This window comes from Emiliania huxleyi, assembly GCF_000372725.1.
Source record: "Emiliania huxleyi CCMP1516 chromosome Unknown EMIHUscaffold_13, whole genome shotgun sequence".
Lineage (NCBI taxonomy): Eukaryota > Haptophyta > Isochrysidales > Noelaerhabdaceae > Emiliania > Emiliania huxleyi.
Genome location: NW_005201287.1, coordinates 896,060 through 909,988, shown reverse-complemented (window position 1 = coordinate 909,988; position 13,929 = coordinate 896,060). Strand labels below are relative to the sequence as shown.

Below are 13,929 nucleotides of genomic sequence, written 5' to 3'. Positions count from 1 at the left end.
AGAGGCGAGGGCAGCTTGGTTCTGCCGGATGTTCTCGAGTCGCTCCCGTTCGTACGCGGAGAGCGTGGGCGTCTCCATGCCTTAGATCTACCTGCCGTCCAGCCTGCGGCCTAAACCCCGGGGGGATATCAACGTCGTTACAGACCGAAAATTTCTTTTTCTGCTGTGAAAATTCAAGCTTGAAGAGAGGGGAAAACAGCCCAGACCTATCCTACCTACCCCGTCATGAGTGCCGCCCAAGCAAAAATAAACGCCACCTGGGCCATTGGGTGTCTCGCAGATTGAGGTATCGACCGCGATGATGTGCACGAAGGCAGCGAGAAGGAGCACGTTGTAGAAGTGCCGTGGGTTGGTCTTCTCTTGAGAATTGGTCGAACAGCCTATCGGGCGAGTTGGGCGTGATTGGCTGGTCGAGCTGTGACTGAGATTGCGCGTGCGGTCACACCGCTCATACAGCTCGTGGTACTTGAGCGTCCGCAGGTTGGAGTCCTTCTCCTGGGACGCACAGTTTCAAGGACATGCGGCTCCCCGGCACGGGTAGTACCTCCGAAGCCTCGCCTTGAGCGCGGCGAGGATCGGCGGCGGCGCGGAGGCGTAGACGTTGTGGAGCTCGTATGGGTCGGCGGACATGTTGAAGAGTTGGTACGTGTCGATCGAGCTGAAGCAGCGCCGGGCAACAATCTCCTCGCTCGAGCACACATACTGGTACTCGCCGTACTTGTACTCGCTGGCGTCGCCCGGGATGCAGCCGGGGCAGTGCAGCCCGATGTACGTGTTCGAGTAGTCGTCGAGCGGCCGGACCGTGCCGCGCAGCGCCTCGTGCTCCGGGAACCCGCACTGGTTCAGATCGCCGGGCGAGTTGTTGGGCTCGCTCGACGAGCCCGGCGCCCAGCCCTCGCACGGCTTGAAGCCCGGTGTCTGCGGGCAGCCCTGCGGGTGGTACGGCGAGGGACCGCCCTGAGTGTAGTATTGAAAGAACTGCTCCGCGCGCCACGGCCGGCGCGAGAGGGCCGCTCGCTCTGCGCGGACGTGGCGTCGGGTCGGCGCGGGCAGCTCGCCCTCGCGCGCCTCGGGCACAAGCATCGGGAGGAGGGAGCGCCCGTCCATCGCGGCGGGCGTCGCGAGGCCGGCGAGGCCGAGGAAGGTGGGAGCGTAGTCGACGTTGGTGCCGAGGACGGGGTTGTCGCCGGCGGCGATTCCCGGCCCGCGCACGAGCATCGGGACGCGGAGCGTGTGGTCGTAGAGGAGGAACTTGTTGCTCGGCAGCCGATGATGGCCCAGGTTGTACCCGTGGTCGGACGTGACGACCCAGTACGTCGACTCCCACCGGCGCGCCTCCTTGACCGCCACAACCAGCGCCGCGTGCGCATCGTCGACGGAGAGTAGGCACTGGCAGCGCCGCCGGGCGAGGTCGTCGATCAGCGTCGCCTCCACGTCCGAGATGGGAGGCTGCGTCGCCACCAGCGCGTGGAAGCCGGCGTTGCTGTGGTTGTACGCTGGCGTTCGGGGCGACCGCACGCCGGCGCACGCGTCCTTGTACCATGCGGCGGGCATCGCGGGCGTGTGTGGGCAATGTGGCGCAAAGTAGAGGAAGAAGGGCCGGCCTGCCGCTGCGCTGCCCGTCACGTTGGGGCGGCGGATCCACTCGACCGACTTGTTGCCCAGGAGCGAGGTGGCGTACTCGCTCGGTGCCGCGCGATATGCAAAGTCTGGAGACTCGTCGTCCTCAAAGCCGCCACCGTACCCGAGAAAGGCGCCCTGGAACCAGCGGTCGAAGCCCTCCCTCGTGTTGAAGTTGGCCTTGCCAAAGATGGCCACGTTGTACCCCCTCTGCGCGCGCAGGTGCGCCCCGAAGGTGGCGTTGGTGTACACGCTGCCGTTGACGTGCCCCGTCGCCGCCGGTTGCACCTTGGCCGGTGGCACCGCGAGCGTCGATTTGATGTTGTGGAAGTAACGGCCGGAGACGGTCTGTGAGCGGCTCGGAGAGCAGATTGGTGTGTGGACGCGCCAGCTCGTGAGCATCGCGCCGTTGCCGTCGCCCTGCAGCAGCGATTGCGTTTTCACCATCGGCGTCCAGCCGCCCAGCTCCACGTCCTGGTCGTCGGTGAGGCTAAAGACGATGCTCGGGCAGTCTTTGCAGACCGGCCCGTGCGGCGGCGGCGGGACCCACCGGCGCGGCAGAGGAGCCTCTGCAGTCTCGGAGGCGGCGGCCTCTGCAGTCTCGGAGGAGGCGGCGGTGGTGGGAAAGGCGCATCGGTTGCCGGTGGATTCCGCGAGCAACAGCAGGACCAGGAGCAGCGGCAGCCGCCGCGCGGCTGCGTGACGCATCCCTCTTCCTGCTGCTGTCAGGCAGGTTTTTGTGGCTGCGCCGCCGCTGCACTGGCGAGCGATGGAGCAACGGCAAAACGTTACAATCAAGTACACGAAAAGGCGCGGACGGCAGAATTGAAATCGTTTTCTCCTTTTTCCGTCTGGGTCAAGAGTTTTTTTCTTTTTGCGGATCCCTAATGGGCCCGGCAGGGCATCGCCCGGCAAATAACGAGGCGAGAATCGGCCTTCCTCCGGTTTGTCTCGTCACCTATGATCGCCGTACCGGCCCTAGTCAAGCTGCTTCCCAAGGTGCTGCTGGCCGGGGCGCTCCTGCGCCGATCCGCCAGCGTCGCGCCCGCGGCGGCAAGTGCGGCGCTAATGAGGCCAGCGCGAGCGGGACCTTCTGACGAGGGGTCAGCTGTGCAAGCGCTGCGCGAGGCTCTGACGGCGTCGGGGCTGGGCGATGCGTCGCTGTGGGGCGTGCCGCTCACTGGCGAGAGCGGCGCGCCCCTTCTGCGGCAGTTTCTCCGCGCGCGGAGGTGGTGCGTGGACGACGCGCGCAGGATGCTACAGGGCACGCTTCGGTGGCGGAGGGAGAACAGGGTGGACGAGCTGAGCTCGATGAGCAATTTTGGGGAGGGCATGCCGCTCGACAAGATCATCGGCAAGGCGGGCGCGGGACCCCTCGTCCTCGCCACGCTTCCCGGCCGAGCGGTGCGCACCCGCCGCTCCCCCTTCCCCGTCCCCGACGCCTCCGTTGCGCCTCGCCTCTAGCCGCCGCACTCGCTGCGTTCCCGCCGCCGCACGCGCCGCCGCACGCCTACCTCCGCCTCTGCCTAGCTCTGCTCGCCGCTTCGCCTCTCCCGCAGCGCTGTGCCCTCCTCCCCGCGCGGCCTCGCGACATCGAGGCGCCGCCGCCCGCGCAGGCGCTCGCCGACGTGAACCGCTTCGTCCGCTGGCGGATAGCGATGCAGGAGGCCGCGATCCGCACGCTCTGCCTCACGCAGTCCTCGCCCGCCTTCACGCTGGTGATGGACGTGTCCGGGCTGCGCCGCTTCCACCTCTCGAAGGAGGCGCGGCTCTGCACGGCGGAGCTGTCGCGGGTGATGCAGGCCTACTACCCGGACTTCCTCGCCAAGACGCTCGTCGTCAACACACCGCCCGCCTTTGCCTGCGCCTGGTCGCTGCTGCGGCCGCTGCTGCCTCCTGCGCTCCTCGTCAAGCTGCAGCTGCAAAAGGGCCCGCCGCCCGACGCGATCGCCGACGCTTGCGGACCGAGCGGCAGCCCCGTGCCCTCAACATGACGAGCTCTTCCCGCCGCTCCTCTCCCAGCGAGCTCTTCCCCGTGGGCTGGCTCGGGCTGGGCGCATGGCGGAGGATGTATTAAGGGCGCCGCCGCCGCGCCGCCACCTCTGTGGAGGCGCTGCGGCCGCCTCTGGACCTCGCGTGATGGCGCGAGGCTGTAGACTAGGGGTAGCGCCCTCATGACGCGTGAGCTCTCTCGCGGACCGACTCTTATTCGCTCTCGCCGGCGGTCCCCGCCGCGGCCGATCGAGCCCGTCGCTCTCTCTACACTCTAGCGTGGCTGCGTCGCCATAGCGTCTCGTATTTTTACCTAGATAGAGGGGTCTTTTGTGGAGGATGAAGCATATCGTTAACGAGCGGTCGGAGAGAGATTTTTAACCGCCAACTTCTTCTTGCGCGTTGCCGTTGGATTGCGGTCCCGGTCGGCCGGGGGCGGGGCGGCCCGCTCAAAACCGCGCGCGGAGACGGTGACGCGCGAGAACACGCGGCGCCGACGCGGCCTTTCTCTTTTTCGTGCCAGTGTAAAGAAAGAAAGAAAGAAAACAGACAAGCCAAGGGAGGGATGGGAGGACGGCACGCCGCCACCACACAGGGATTTTAAGGAGAGGTGTGTGGTGCGCTAGCCGTCGCCCACCCTAGGCGCTAGGGAGTCTGCCTCTTCCTATCTCTCTTCGCAGTCTCTCGCCGATTCTCGCTGCAACCTTCATGCCACCTCGCGGTCGTCCCACTCTCGTCGTTCTCTCCCTTGTCACTTCCTCCTCTGTCGCGTCGTTCTCTTCTGCCAGTGTGCTGTGATGAGAGAAGCTGTGTGGCGAGAATCTCCTTTTGCTGGGAAGCGATTCGGGGCACGAGGGGAGCACTTGGAGTGGGGGCAGCGATTCCGCTCGACCTCTGTTTGCCTCTCAGGTGAACGTCGCGCCTATCAAGTGGTGTTCAACACCGTGCAGCCGTGATCGCCCATGCGCCACGTGATCGGAACACAGATTGGCGGCACCGTGTTCGTGCTGCTAGGAGCCTTTCGGCCACCGCTGCTGCGCGCTCCCACCACGATCCTCTGTGAGCTGACATCGTGGGCCCCGCAAGAGGACTGGGCGCTGCAGGACCGGGCGCCGCAGTTCACCGTCGGCCGAGGCGGCAGCCAGGCCACCTTCTGGAGCGCACTCACGGCGTCTACGCCCGAACTCGCGGGCAGGACGCCCGAGGAGTGCGAGCGCCGCCTCCGCGAGCTGGGCGCGACCGTGGTGGGCCGCCAGCCGCGCGTGCTGGAGGACTGGAGCCGGCTGGGAGACGGCCGCTACACGGGCCACCTTGATGGCGACAGCTCGACGGTCTGGCTCACGGTTGCGTGCGAGGGACGGCTCGCCTCCGACCCTCGCACCGAGCCCGGCTACATCGAGGCGGTCGGCGGGACCATCTATGAGCTCTCGCGCAGCGGCGGTGCGCCGTGAGGCAGAGTCAGAGGCCTGCCGTCGTCCGCTCTGACCCGACCCCGTCAAGCCTAGGTGCCGCCCCTGCCGTGGCGGAGGCGGACAGCGGCGTGGGCGGAGCCGCCGCTGCAGGCGGAGGCGGCGCGTTGCAGCAGCAGCTTGCGCTGCCTCTTGCGCTCCCGCAGCAGGCGGTCGCTGCACTCGGTGCTGCGATCCTCGCGGGCAGCCTCGGCTTCGGGCTCGGCACGGCGCTCACGCCGCCGCCGCCGCCTCCTGCTCCGACGCCGCCGCGCGTGACGACACGCATCCTCATCGCGCCCTCCGCCTCCAGCGGGCGGGCGGCACCGGCGCAGCAGCCGCAGCAGGCGCCGGCAGAGCCTGCGGCGGCTCCGCGCAAGCTGGCACCGGCGCCGCTGACGGTTGCCGAGACCGCAGCGCGCGCCCCTCGCTTGCGCTTGTCCGCTCACGGATCTCCCGCTGGAATAGGTGACGGAGCAGCGGGAGCGCGCGGAGCTGCGGGTCAGCCGCGACAAGCTGCAGCTGCAGAACCTGCAACAGCGGCTGCAGGAGGACGAGCAGCGCCTGAGCGAGTTCCGCAGGGTCGAGGCGGAGGCAGGCGGGTCGGGGGAGGCCGTCAAGATGGTGTTTCCGCCGGCGTCGTGATCTAACGCGGTAACGGGTACACCCCATCACCCCCACATCAGGTGGCGTTTATTTTTGCGTGGGGCGGACATCATGCTGAAATTCTGGAAAAACCTGACCGGCCGCTGCGGTGCCCCTACCTACCTACCTACCTACCTACCTTACTTATGGGAAACTAAAAAAGAAATCACAGGATGGGTGAAGGTGGGGTACTATACCAACTAGAGTGATGGTTGGTGGTACTATCCTGCAACCACAGTCCTTCCTGTGACATGGCAGGCCACTCTCAAGCCCTACAAGCATCAGATCACCCATTTGGGGAGGGTTGACATCGTGATTTCCGGGGAAAATTTCTTTTTCTGCTGTGAAAATTCCAGCGTGAAGAGAGGGAAAAACCCGACGGGAGGGCCCAGACCCTACCTACCTACCCCGGCATGATGTCCGCCCCACGCAAAAATAATATACACCTGCCCACATGCCTATTTTCTGGTGTAGCCTGCGCCTGTCTGCTATAACCGCAGCCGCTTGCTCGGTAACACTTAAAAAAGAAAGAAAGAAAACAGGCAACCCAAGGGAGGGATGGGAGGACGGCACGCCGCCACCACACAGGGATTTCGGTAACACTTTTCATCTTGCTACCGGGCGCGATTTCTTTTCCAGTTTAATGCCGGATTCAGCTGGGTTCCGAGCAGCAAGTCGAGGCGGAGCAGCAGCCGACCGAGCAGCAAGTCGAGGCGGAGCAGCAGCCGACCGAGCAGCAAGTCGAGGCGGCGGAGCAGCAGCTCGCGGCGGCGCAGCAGATGCTCGAGGAGCTCGAGAAGCTCGAGGCGACGGCTCCGCCGACACTGCTCAGCCTCTCAACCGACGCCGTGTTTGCCATTCTCGATTTCGTCGGCGGCGCCGATCTCTGCTCGTGCGCACGCGTGTCCAGGGCGTTTGAGCTTGTCGCTCACGACGATCTGCTCTGGCTTCCGATCGTCGACCGACTGCCGGCGCGGTGGTCGCGCCCGCTGCGGCTGAAGGAGCCGCGCTGGCGCTACGCCCTGCGCGTTCGGGCCGGCCTGTACTTGGAAGCGGACCGGGCCTGGCAGAAGCTGCTCGACCACCGTAGCGGCCGCTATCCTTTCCTCGCCGAGCTTGGGGCGGTCCACGCCGACCGTGGCGAGTTTGTGCCCGACCGGCGGCTGTCAAGCCGGCTCAAGTACGGGGCCGTGTGCGAGCTCGTCCAACTCGCCGCGGCGAGGGATGGCGGCGCGATAAGCCACCGGTCCTACCGGGCTGCGGCGGAGGAGATGGGCTCCTGGGCGAGCGAGAAGACCGCCACGCCTCCGGATCTGCACATGGTCGTGCGTGAGATCTACAAGACGTGCTACCCCGGCTTCGGGGCGGCGGCGGGCGCCTCCTCGAGCTGGGGCATGGGGGAGACGGGCACGATAGCAGGCGTCGTCGCCCGGAAGGGCGTGGCGGGGCGGGCGCGGCGGGCGAGCGGCGACTTGGGCTCGAGCCCAACGGCGAGGTCGCCGCCTAGCATGGCCGCTGCGAAGGCCGCCGACGAGGAGCTGCGCAAGCGACTCGAGATGTGGCACCTCTGCGACTGGGTCCATGCCCGGTGAGAGGTGGAGATATGGAGCCACACGAGCGTGGCGTGCGGAGCGAGAGGTCACGAGGTGGAGGAGAGACGTGTCACATGGACTTGCAGAGCGAGAGTGCACGAGTATGCATGTATTTTGAGAACGCACACATGAGTCATGAGCACTTTGAGCACTTGGAGTGCAGTCCCGCGGGTATACGGGGTAACCTCACAGACATGGTGAGACGGGCACCTCATTGTTGCCCCACCGCAACCCCACGACATGCACCCCATGCCCTCTGGGGGGAGGCGGGGGCCCCCGGAGGCACCGTGCGCCGCGCCGCAGTGTGCGGAAACGGGGCTCCGGCTCTACTAGTCTCTACTAGCACCAACTTCCCGATTAAGCTAGGTTAATCAGAGGGCAGATTTGGAGAGATCTCGAGGAGTACACACAGATAGACCCTCCAATCATGAGAAACCTCCAACCTGATCGGTCGTACTGACCGCCGACAGATCACTCCAGACAGCAGACAGGCCGACGTCTGCACGTGGCCGGCCGGGCGAGAGGCTTGACACGATCCGACCCTGCGACCCTGACGCTGCTGCTCTAGCTATCAGACAACTGCTGACTGCTGCCACAATGTGTGACCGGTGCTGGCCCACTTGGCGGCCTTCCCGGTCAGTGGTGAGGCGCAGTTCAGAGCTGTCGATGGCGCGATGCCGCACTGGTCCCACATTGGTGACACGAGACCACCACGTTTGCCGGTCCAAGAGAGAGGCACCGGCGCTGTCCTGAGAAAGTGCATGGTCCCTCTTGACTGCCCATGCGCGCGAGGCTGTGTAGGCATAGCCTCGAGAGTGCCAGCAGCCAGTCGCCGAGGCAGTCTGTGACGCGCATTGCGTCAGAAGCGTGCACACGATAGAAGGACACCTTCCTACTGACCGTAGGATCAGGTCGTCACTGAATGCTTGATACTAAGGCCGCGAGCTATGCAGGTGGTCAATTGTGCAGCATGGCACGGTCAGCAGCGCCGACAGGCTGTCGCAAGGCGTGATAGCATGCTGCAAGTACAGCGAATTCCCATGAAACAAGTAAAAAATCGCGCAAAAAAGAAAAAAGTGCCGAAAAAATCGGCGCCTGCGGCGGGCCATGGGACCCCATCTCCCCCCCGCATGGATACCCTCCAGGGCCCCCGCCTCCCCCCAGAGCCCATGCCGCGTGTCTTAGGGGACCCCTAGGGTTCTGAGGGCCGGATTTTTTTAAGACCTTTTAAGAGATTGGCGGCTCCAGAGCCGCCTCGGTGCGTTTAAGAGATTGGGCCCATGCTGCCGCTCCCATTTAAGAGACCATTTAAGAGAATCGCACACCGCGCCCAACCTGAGCCATTTGAGCCATTTAGAGCGTTTAAGCGCGGGGAGGCTGGCGGGCGGGCGGGCGAGCGAGCGGGCGGGCGGGCGGCAGAGAGCGAAGCGCTCTCGGGGCCGAGCGAAGAGCTTTCGCCGCCCGTCGGCAAGTTTTGAGTATAGACCATTCATGGTGTGATCGCGTTTAAGGGCGCGGGGAGGCTGCCGAGTCGTTTGACCGTTTAAGACCGTTTAAGGAATCGGCGGCCCAGCAGCTCTTAAAACTTGCCTAGGCAAGTTTTAAGCCGTTTAAGCCGCAGGCGCCCCAGGGCCCACCCTTTTAAGCCTAGGGGTCCCCTAAGCCGCGTGTCCCCGCGCATGACACGTTCTCTTTATTTCGGTTTTCGCTGTGCAGTGCTACTTCCCACACAAGTCACAGCCACACGAGAGTGCACACACACACGGTCTGAGGGCGAGTCTCCACGATGCACACAATCTTTCGACTTTCGACAAACCGACAAGAAGACTCTCACAAACCGACACGCGACACCCCTACCGTGCCCCCCAAAAACAGAGCCCAGTCCCCACACGCGTACACGCACAATTGTGACCTGATTGCCCACCGAGTCACCCAGGCGCCCCGTTGCCCCGAGTCTGGCCAACCTCGGCTCCTGGCCGGCCTTCAGCCGTCGCTAAGCTACGCCGAGCCTTGATGCGCCCCTCGAGCACCGCTGTCCGATTGTCAGGGTGCTCCTCCAGCGCCGTCATCAGACGGGTGTACGGGGCGTTGGCCTGGGCGAGCAAGCTTGGCTGTGAACGGGGAGAGCGCAGGTGGTGCGGGCGAGAGGGCGGGCTCGCCTCGTGGTTCTCGTTCGGTAGGTGTATCCACGCCGCCACGACGAGGCCGCGGAAGAGCAGAGCGCCGACGAGGATGCGCAAGCCGAGCCGCCAGGTAAAGAAGCGAGGAATCGAGTCCACCTCTTCCTGCCAGCGCCGCCGCTCCTCGGCCTCCTCCTCCTCCATCGCCCGCCGATGCCACTCCCGAAACGCCTCCTCGTCCCACTCGGCGCCTCCGGGCGCGGCGTGGGCCCGGCCTGCTGCCGCCCCGCCGCAGCCGCCGGCCGACGAGGCGTGCTGCCGCAGCAGCTCGTACGCCAGGTTGACCTCACGGAACTGGGCCGCGGTGCCTCCACGGTCGGGGTGGGTCGCGAGAGCGCTCCGTCGCCACGCCTGCTTGATCACAGAAGCGTCAAGTCCAGCGTCGCCGAGGCCGAGCACGCGCCGTGCATGTGCAGCGCAGGTGATGCTACGCACGAACACGAAAATTGGAGTACGGAGGCGGTGGCGTGTGCCGCCGCGGCCGCCATCCGACGCGCCGTGAGTTTTTCTTTTTAGGGCCGACACCTGCACCAGCAGATTTTGGAAGGCCGTTAGCCGCGATTTCTCTTCTCACAGGAGGCCGCGGCACTCGTCGCGGCAGTTCGCCTCGCTGTGGGAGCACTGCGCCCGTGTCAGAAAAGATGGGCGTCCCCGCATTCTACAAGTGGCTCGTGACCAAGTATCCCAAGGTTGTCAGCGACTGCATCGAGGACCGCCCCACCTGGAACGAGGCCGGCGAGAAGGTGCCTGTCGACACGAGCCGCGCGAACCCGAACGGAGTGGAGTTCGACAACCTGTTCCTCGACATGAATGGCATCATCCACCCGGCGTCGCACCCGGAGAACCGGCCGCCGCCCGAGACGGAGGACGACATGAACCTCGCCGTCACCGACTACCTCGAGCGCGTCTTTGCCGCCGCGCGGCCGCGCAAGCTGCTCTTCATGGCGATCGACGGTGTGGCGCCGCGCGCCAAGATGAACCAGCAGCGCGCGCGGCGCTTTCGCTCGGCGCAGGAGGCGGCGGAGAAGGAGGCGGAGGAGGAGCGGCTGCGGGGCGAGTGGGAGGCGGAGGGGCGCGAGGTGCCGGCCCGCAAGGAGGGGCGCGCCTTTGACTCGAACGTCATCACTCCGGGCACGCCCTTCATGGACCGGCTGGCGCAGCACCTGCGCGCCTTCATCCACCTCAAGCTGAGCACGGACCCCGGCTGGCGCGGCATCAAGGTCGTCCTCTCGGACGGATCGGTGCCGGGCGAAGGCGAGCGACAAGCCTCCCCTCTCTCTCTCTCTCTCTCTCTCACACACACACACACAGAGACCGCCTCTCCCCCCTCCCTCTCTCGCCCGAAGAGCCCTTCCGGCGGCGGCGGCGCTGAAGCGTGCCTCGCCCGCCTCCCCGCCGCGACGGCAGGCGAGCACAAGATCATGGAGTACATCCGCCAGCAGCGCCTCTCGCCCGACTACGACCCAAACACACGCCACGCGCTGCACGGCCAGCGACGCTCGCCGACTGCTCCGTGGCCCGCTGCGCGTCCATGACGCGTGCAACACACGCCCACAGGCCTCGACGCCGACCTGATCATGCTCTCGCTCGCGACGCACGAGCCCCACTTCTCCATCCTGCGCGAGTTCGTCGGCCATCCCGCCCCAGCAGCACCTCCCGAGCAGTGAAGCGCTCGAGTGTGAAGTACCCCGACCCGTTCGGAGTAGGCAAGCCCGTCCAGCAGCACCAGTCCCTCACCATACCATGTTAATCTTATGATATATTGTACTAGGCAAGCCCGCCCAGCAGCACCAGTCCCTCACTGAGCGGGTGACTGCGGAGCTCGAGAAGGCCGCCGAGGCGGAGGTCAAGGGCGGCGAGGCGGCGGCGAACGCCGAGCCTGCAGGGCCCCCGAAGGGTGGACAGCGGAGCCCCGCCGGCCGGCCGGCCGCGACGCGTCCAGGACACGTCCACGGCTCCTAACCCAGGCGGGCCAACCCCCTTCCAGTGGCTGCACGTGCCGGTGCTGCGCGAGTACCTTGCCAAGGAGTTCGAGCCGGGCGCCAAGGACGCGCCGGACTACTCGACCCTGGAGGGCGAGAGATGGCCGAGAGATGGCCGAGAGATGGCCGAGAGATGGCCGAGAGATGGCCGAGAGATGGCCGAGAGATGGCCGAGACGAAGACTCGTCCACAGGCGGGTGGAGCCTCGAGCGGCTGATCGACGACTTCATCTTCCTCTGCTTCTTCGTGGGCAACGACTTCCTGCCTCACCTCCCGTCGCTCGACATCCGCAACGGCGCGATCGACACGCTGTGCGACGTGTACAAGGGGCTGCTTCCTCAGCTAGGAGGGTGGATCTGCGACGGAGGCACCACGCACCTCGCCCGCTGCCAGCGCTTCTGCGCAGAGCTTGGCACGTACGAGCAGGCGCCCCCCCCCCCCCCCCTCCACTCCCCTCCGCCCCCTCCGCCCCCTCCACCCCGCCCCCTCTCTGCGGCGGCGCGGCGGGGCGCGTCTCCCGGGGGCGCTTCAAGGACCGCCGCCCCCGTGCCGTGCCCACGAGCTGCTCGGACCGAGATTACGCGAGATTACCCGAGATTACACCGCGAGATCCCATCTCGCTGCAGGAGCTGCTCGACCGGCACCGCGTGTCCGAGGAGCGCTTCAAGGACAAGGCCCGCCGCCGGAAGGAGGAGGTGCGCTCGCGCTTCCTCGGCGGAAGGCACGCGGCGCTGATGCAGCGCGTCGCCGAGTACGCCCTCGCGCCCCAGGGCCAGGCGGCGCACGTCATGCTGATGCGCGGCGGCAGCGGCGGCAAGGGCGGCGGCGGCGCGGCGGGCGACGAGGACGGCGCGGCGGCCCGCATCGCCGCCCTTGGCCGCGACGACGCCGCGCTGCTCGAGCTGCTCGAGACGATCCGCGAGTTCGCTGCCGCGCCCGACTGCGCGCCCGCGAAGAAGATGCCGTCGGGGCTCAACGGGTTCCAGCGCGCGATGGCGAGATGACCCGAGATTGCCCGAGATTGCCCGAGATTGCCCGAGATTACTCAACGCGGTCCAGCGCGCGATGGCGCGGCCGCGCGAGGAGCGCGGCGCGGTGCGGCTGCAGCGGGCGTGACGGGGCTTGCTTGCTGGCAGGTGCACCCGTACTGCGAGGGTTACCCGAGATTGCCCGAGATTACCCGAGATTGCTTGCTGGCAGGTGCACCAGTACTGCGAGGGTTACCCGAGATTGCCCGAGATTACCCGAGATTGCTTGCTGGCAGGTGCACCAGTACTGCGAGGATTACCCGAGATTGCCCGAGATTACCCGAGATTGCTTGCTGGCAGGTGCACCAGTACTGCGAGGATTACCCGAGATTGCCCGAGATTACCCGAGATTGCTTGCTGGCAGGTGCACCAGTACTGCGAGGGTTACCCGAGATTGCCCGAGATTACCCGAGATTGCTTGCTGGCAGGTGCACCAGTACTGCGAGGGTTACCCGAGATTGCCCGAGATTACCCGAGATTGCTTGCTGGCAGGTGCACCAGTACTGCGAGGGTTACCCGAGATTGCCCGAGATTACCCGAGATTGCTTGCTGGCAGGTGCACCAGTACTGCGAGGGTTACCCGAGATTGCCCGAGATTACCCGAGATTGCTTGCTGGCAGGTGCACCAGTACTGCGAGGGTTACCCGAGATTGCCCGAGATTACCCGAGATTGCTTGCTGGCAGGTGCACCAGTACTGCGAGGGTTACCCGAGATTGCCCGAGATTACCCGAGATTGCTTGCTGGCAGGTGCACCAGTACTGCGAGGGTTACCCGAGATTGCCCGAGATTACCCGAGATTGCTTGCTGGCAGGTGCACCAGTACTGCGAGGAGCTGTGCGTGCGCGAGGAGACGCGAGGCGAGGAGCCGGACCGGGCCATCTGGCTGTACAAGGTGGGCGAGGGCGCGAACGAGTCGGCGGCGGAGCGCTTCAAGCGCGAGCTGTCTGAGCTGATCAAGGAGAAGAACACGGCGCCCGAGCAGGAGGACGAGGCGCGGCCGTCGCCACTCCGCCACTCTCCTCGTCGCCCCTCGCCCCCTCCCGCCTGCACGCCGCCGGCCCCCCCCTCCCGCCCGTGGCCCTTCACCATCTCGAGCGCGCCGCCCTCGCCTGTCCGCAGGTGCGGCTCGGTGTGCCCGGCTGGAAGGACCGGTACTACGACGCCAAGTTCCCGGGCGTCGACGACGCGGGCCGGCGGGAGGTCGCCGCCGCGTACGTGGAGGGCCTGCAGTGGGTGATGCGGTACTACTACGACGGCTGCGCCTCGTGGAAGTGGTTCTACCCGTACCACTACGCCCCCTTTGCCGCCGACCTCGCCGCCGCCATCGACCCCGGCCAGCCTGCCGACTTCGAGCTCGCGCGCCCCTTCCGCCCGTTCGAGCAGCTGATGGGCGTGCTGCCGCCCCGCTCGGCGCACGCGCTGCCGGAGCCGCTCGCGCAGC

At 66.1% G+C, this 13,929-nt stretch overlaps 4 protein-coding genes across 4 annotated transcripts; 3 read left to right on the top strand and 1 right to left on the bottom strand.

The window, feature by feature from the left end:
• Positions 1–510: 510 nt before the first annotated feature.
• On the bottom strand, positions 511–2,328 carry EMIHUDRAFT_201189 (hypothetical protein; the record flags this gene model as incomplete). Its single annotated transcript, XM_005789272.1, has 1 exon — positions 511–2,328. One exon carries the CDS (start codon positions 2,326–2,328, stop codon positions 511–513), a length of 1,818 nt encoding a protein of 605 aa, XP_005789329.1.
• Positions 2,329–2,389: 61 nt separating this feature from the next.
• On the top strand, positions 2,390–3,949 carry EMIHUDRAFT_449142 (hypothetical protein; the record flags this gene model as incomplete). Its single annotated transcript, XM_005789271.1, has 3 exons — positions 2,390–2,407; positions 2,521–3,024; positions 3,237–3,949. 3 exons carry the CDS (start codon positions 2,390–2,392, stop codon positions 3,612–3,614), a joined length of 900 nt encoding a protein of 299 aa, XP_005789328.1. The 3' UTR covers positions 3,615–3,949.
• Positions 3,950–4,574: 625 nt separating this feature from the next.
• On the top strand, positions 4,575–5,797 carry EMIHUDRAFT_449141 (hypothetical protein; the record flags this gene model as incomplete). The annotated part of the gene is made up of 3 exons (XM_005789270.1): positions 4,575–5,052; positions 5,118–5,461; positions 5,529–5,797. The coding sequence occupies 3 exons, from the start codon at positions 4,575–4,577 to the stop codon at positions 5,703–5,705; spliced, it is 999 nt and encodes a 332-aa protein (XP_005789327.1). The 3' UTR covers positions 5,706–5,797.
• Positions 5,798–10,118: 4,321 nt separating this feature from the next.
• EMIHUDRAFT_62942 (hypothetical protein) lies at positions 10,119–11,144 on the top strand (the record flags this gene model as incomplete). The annotated part of the gene is made up of 4 exons (XM_005789269.1): positions 10,119–10,169; positions 10,221–10,718; positions 10,890–11,004; positions 11,035–11,144. The coding sequence occupies 4 exons, from the start codon at positions 10,119–10,121 to the stop codon at positions 11,142–11,144; spliced, it is 774 nt and encodes a 257-aa protein (XP_005789326.1).
• Between the last annotated feature and the right edge of the window lie 2,785 nt (positions 11,145–13,929).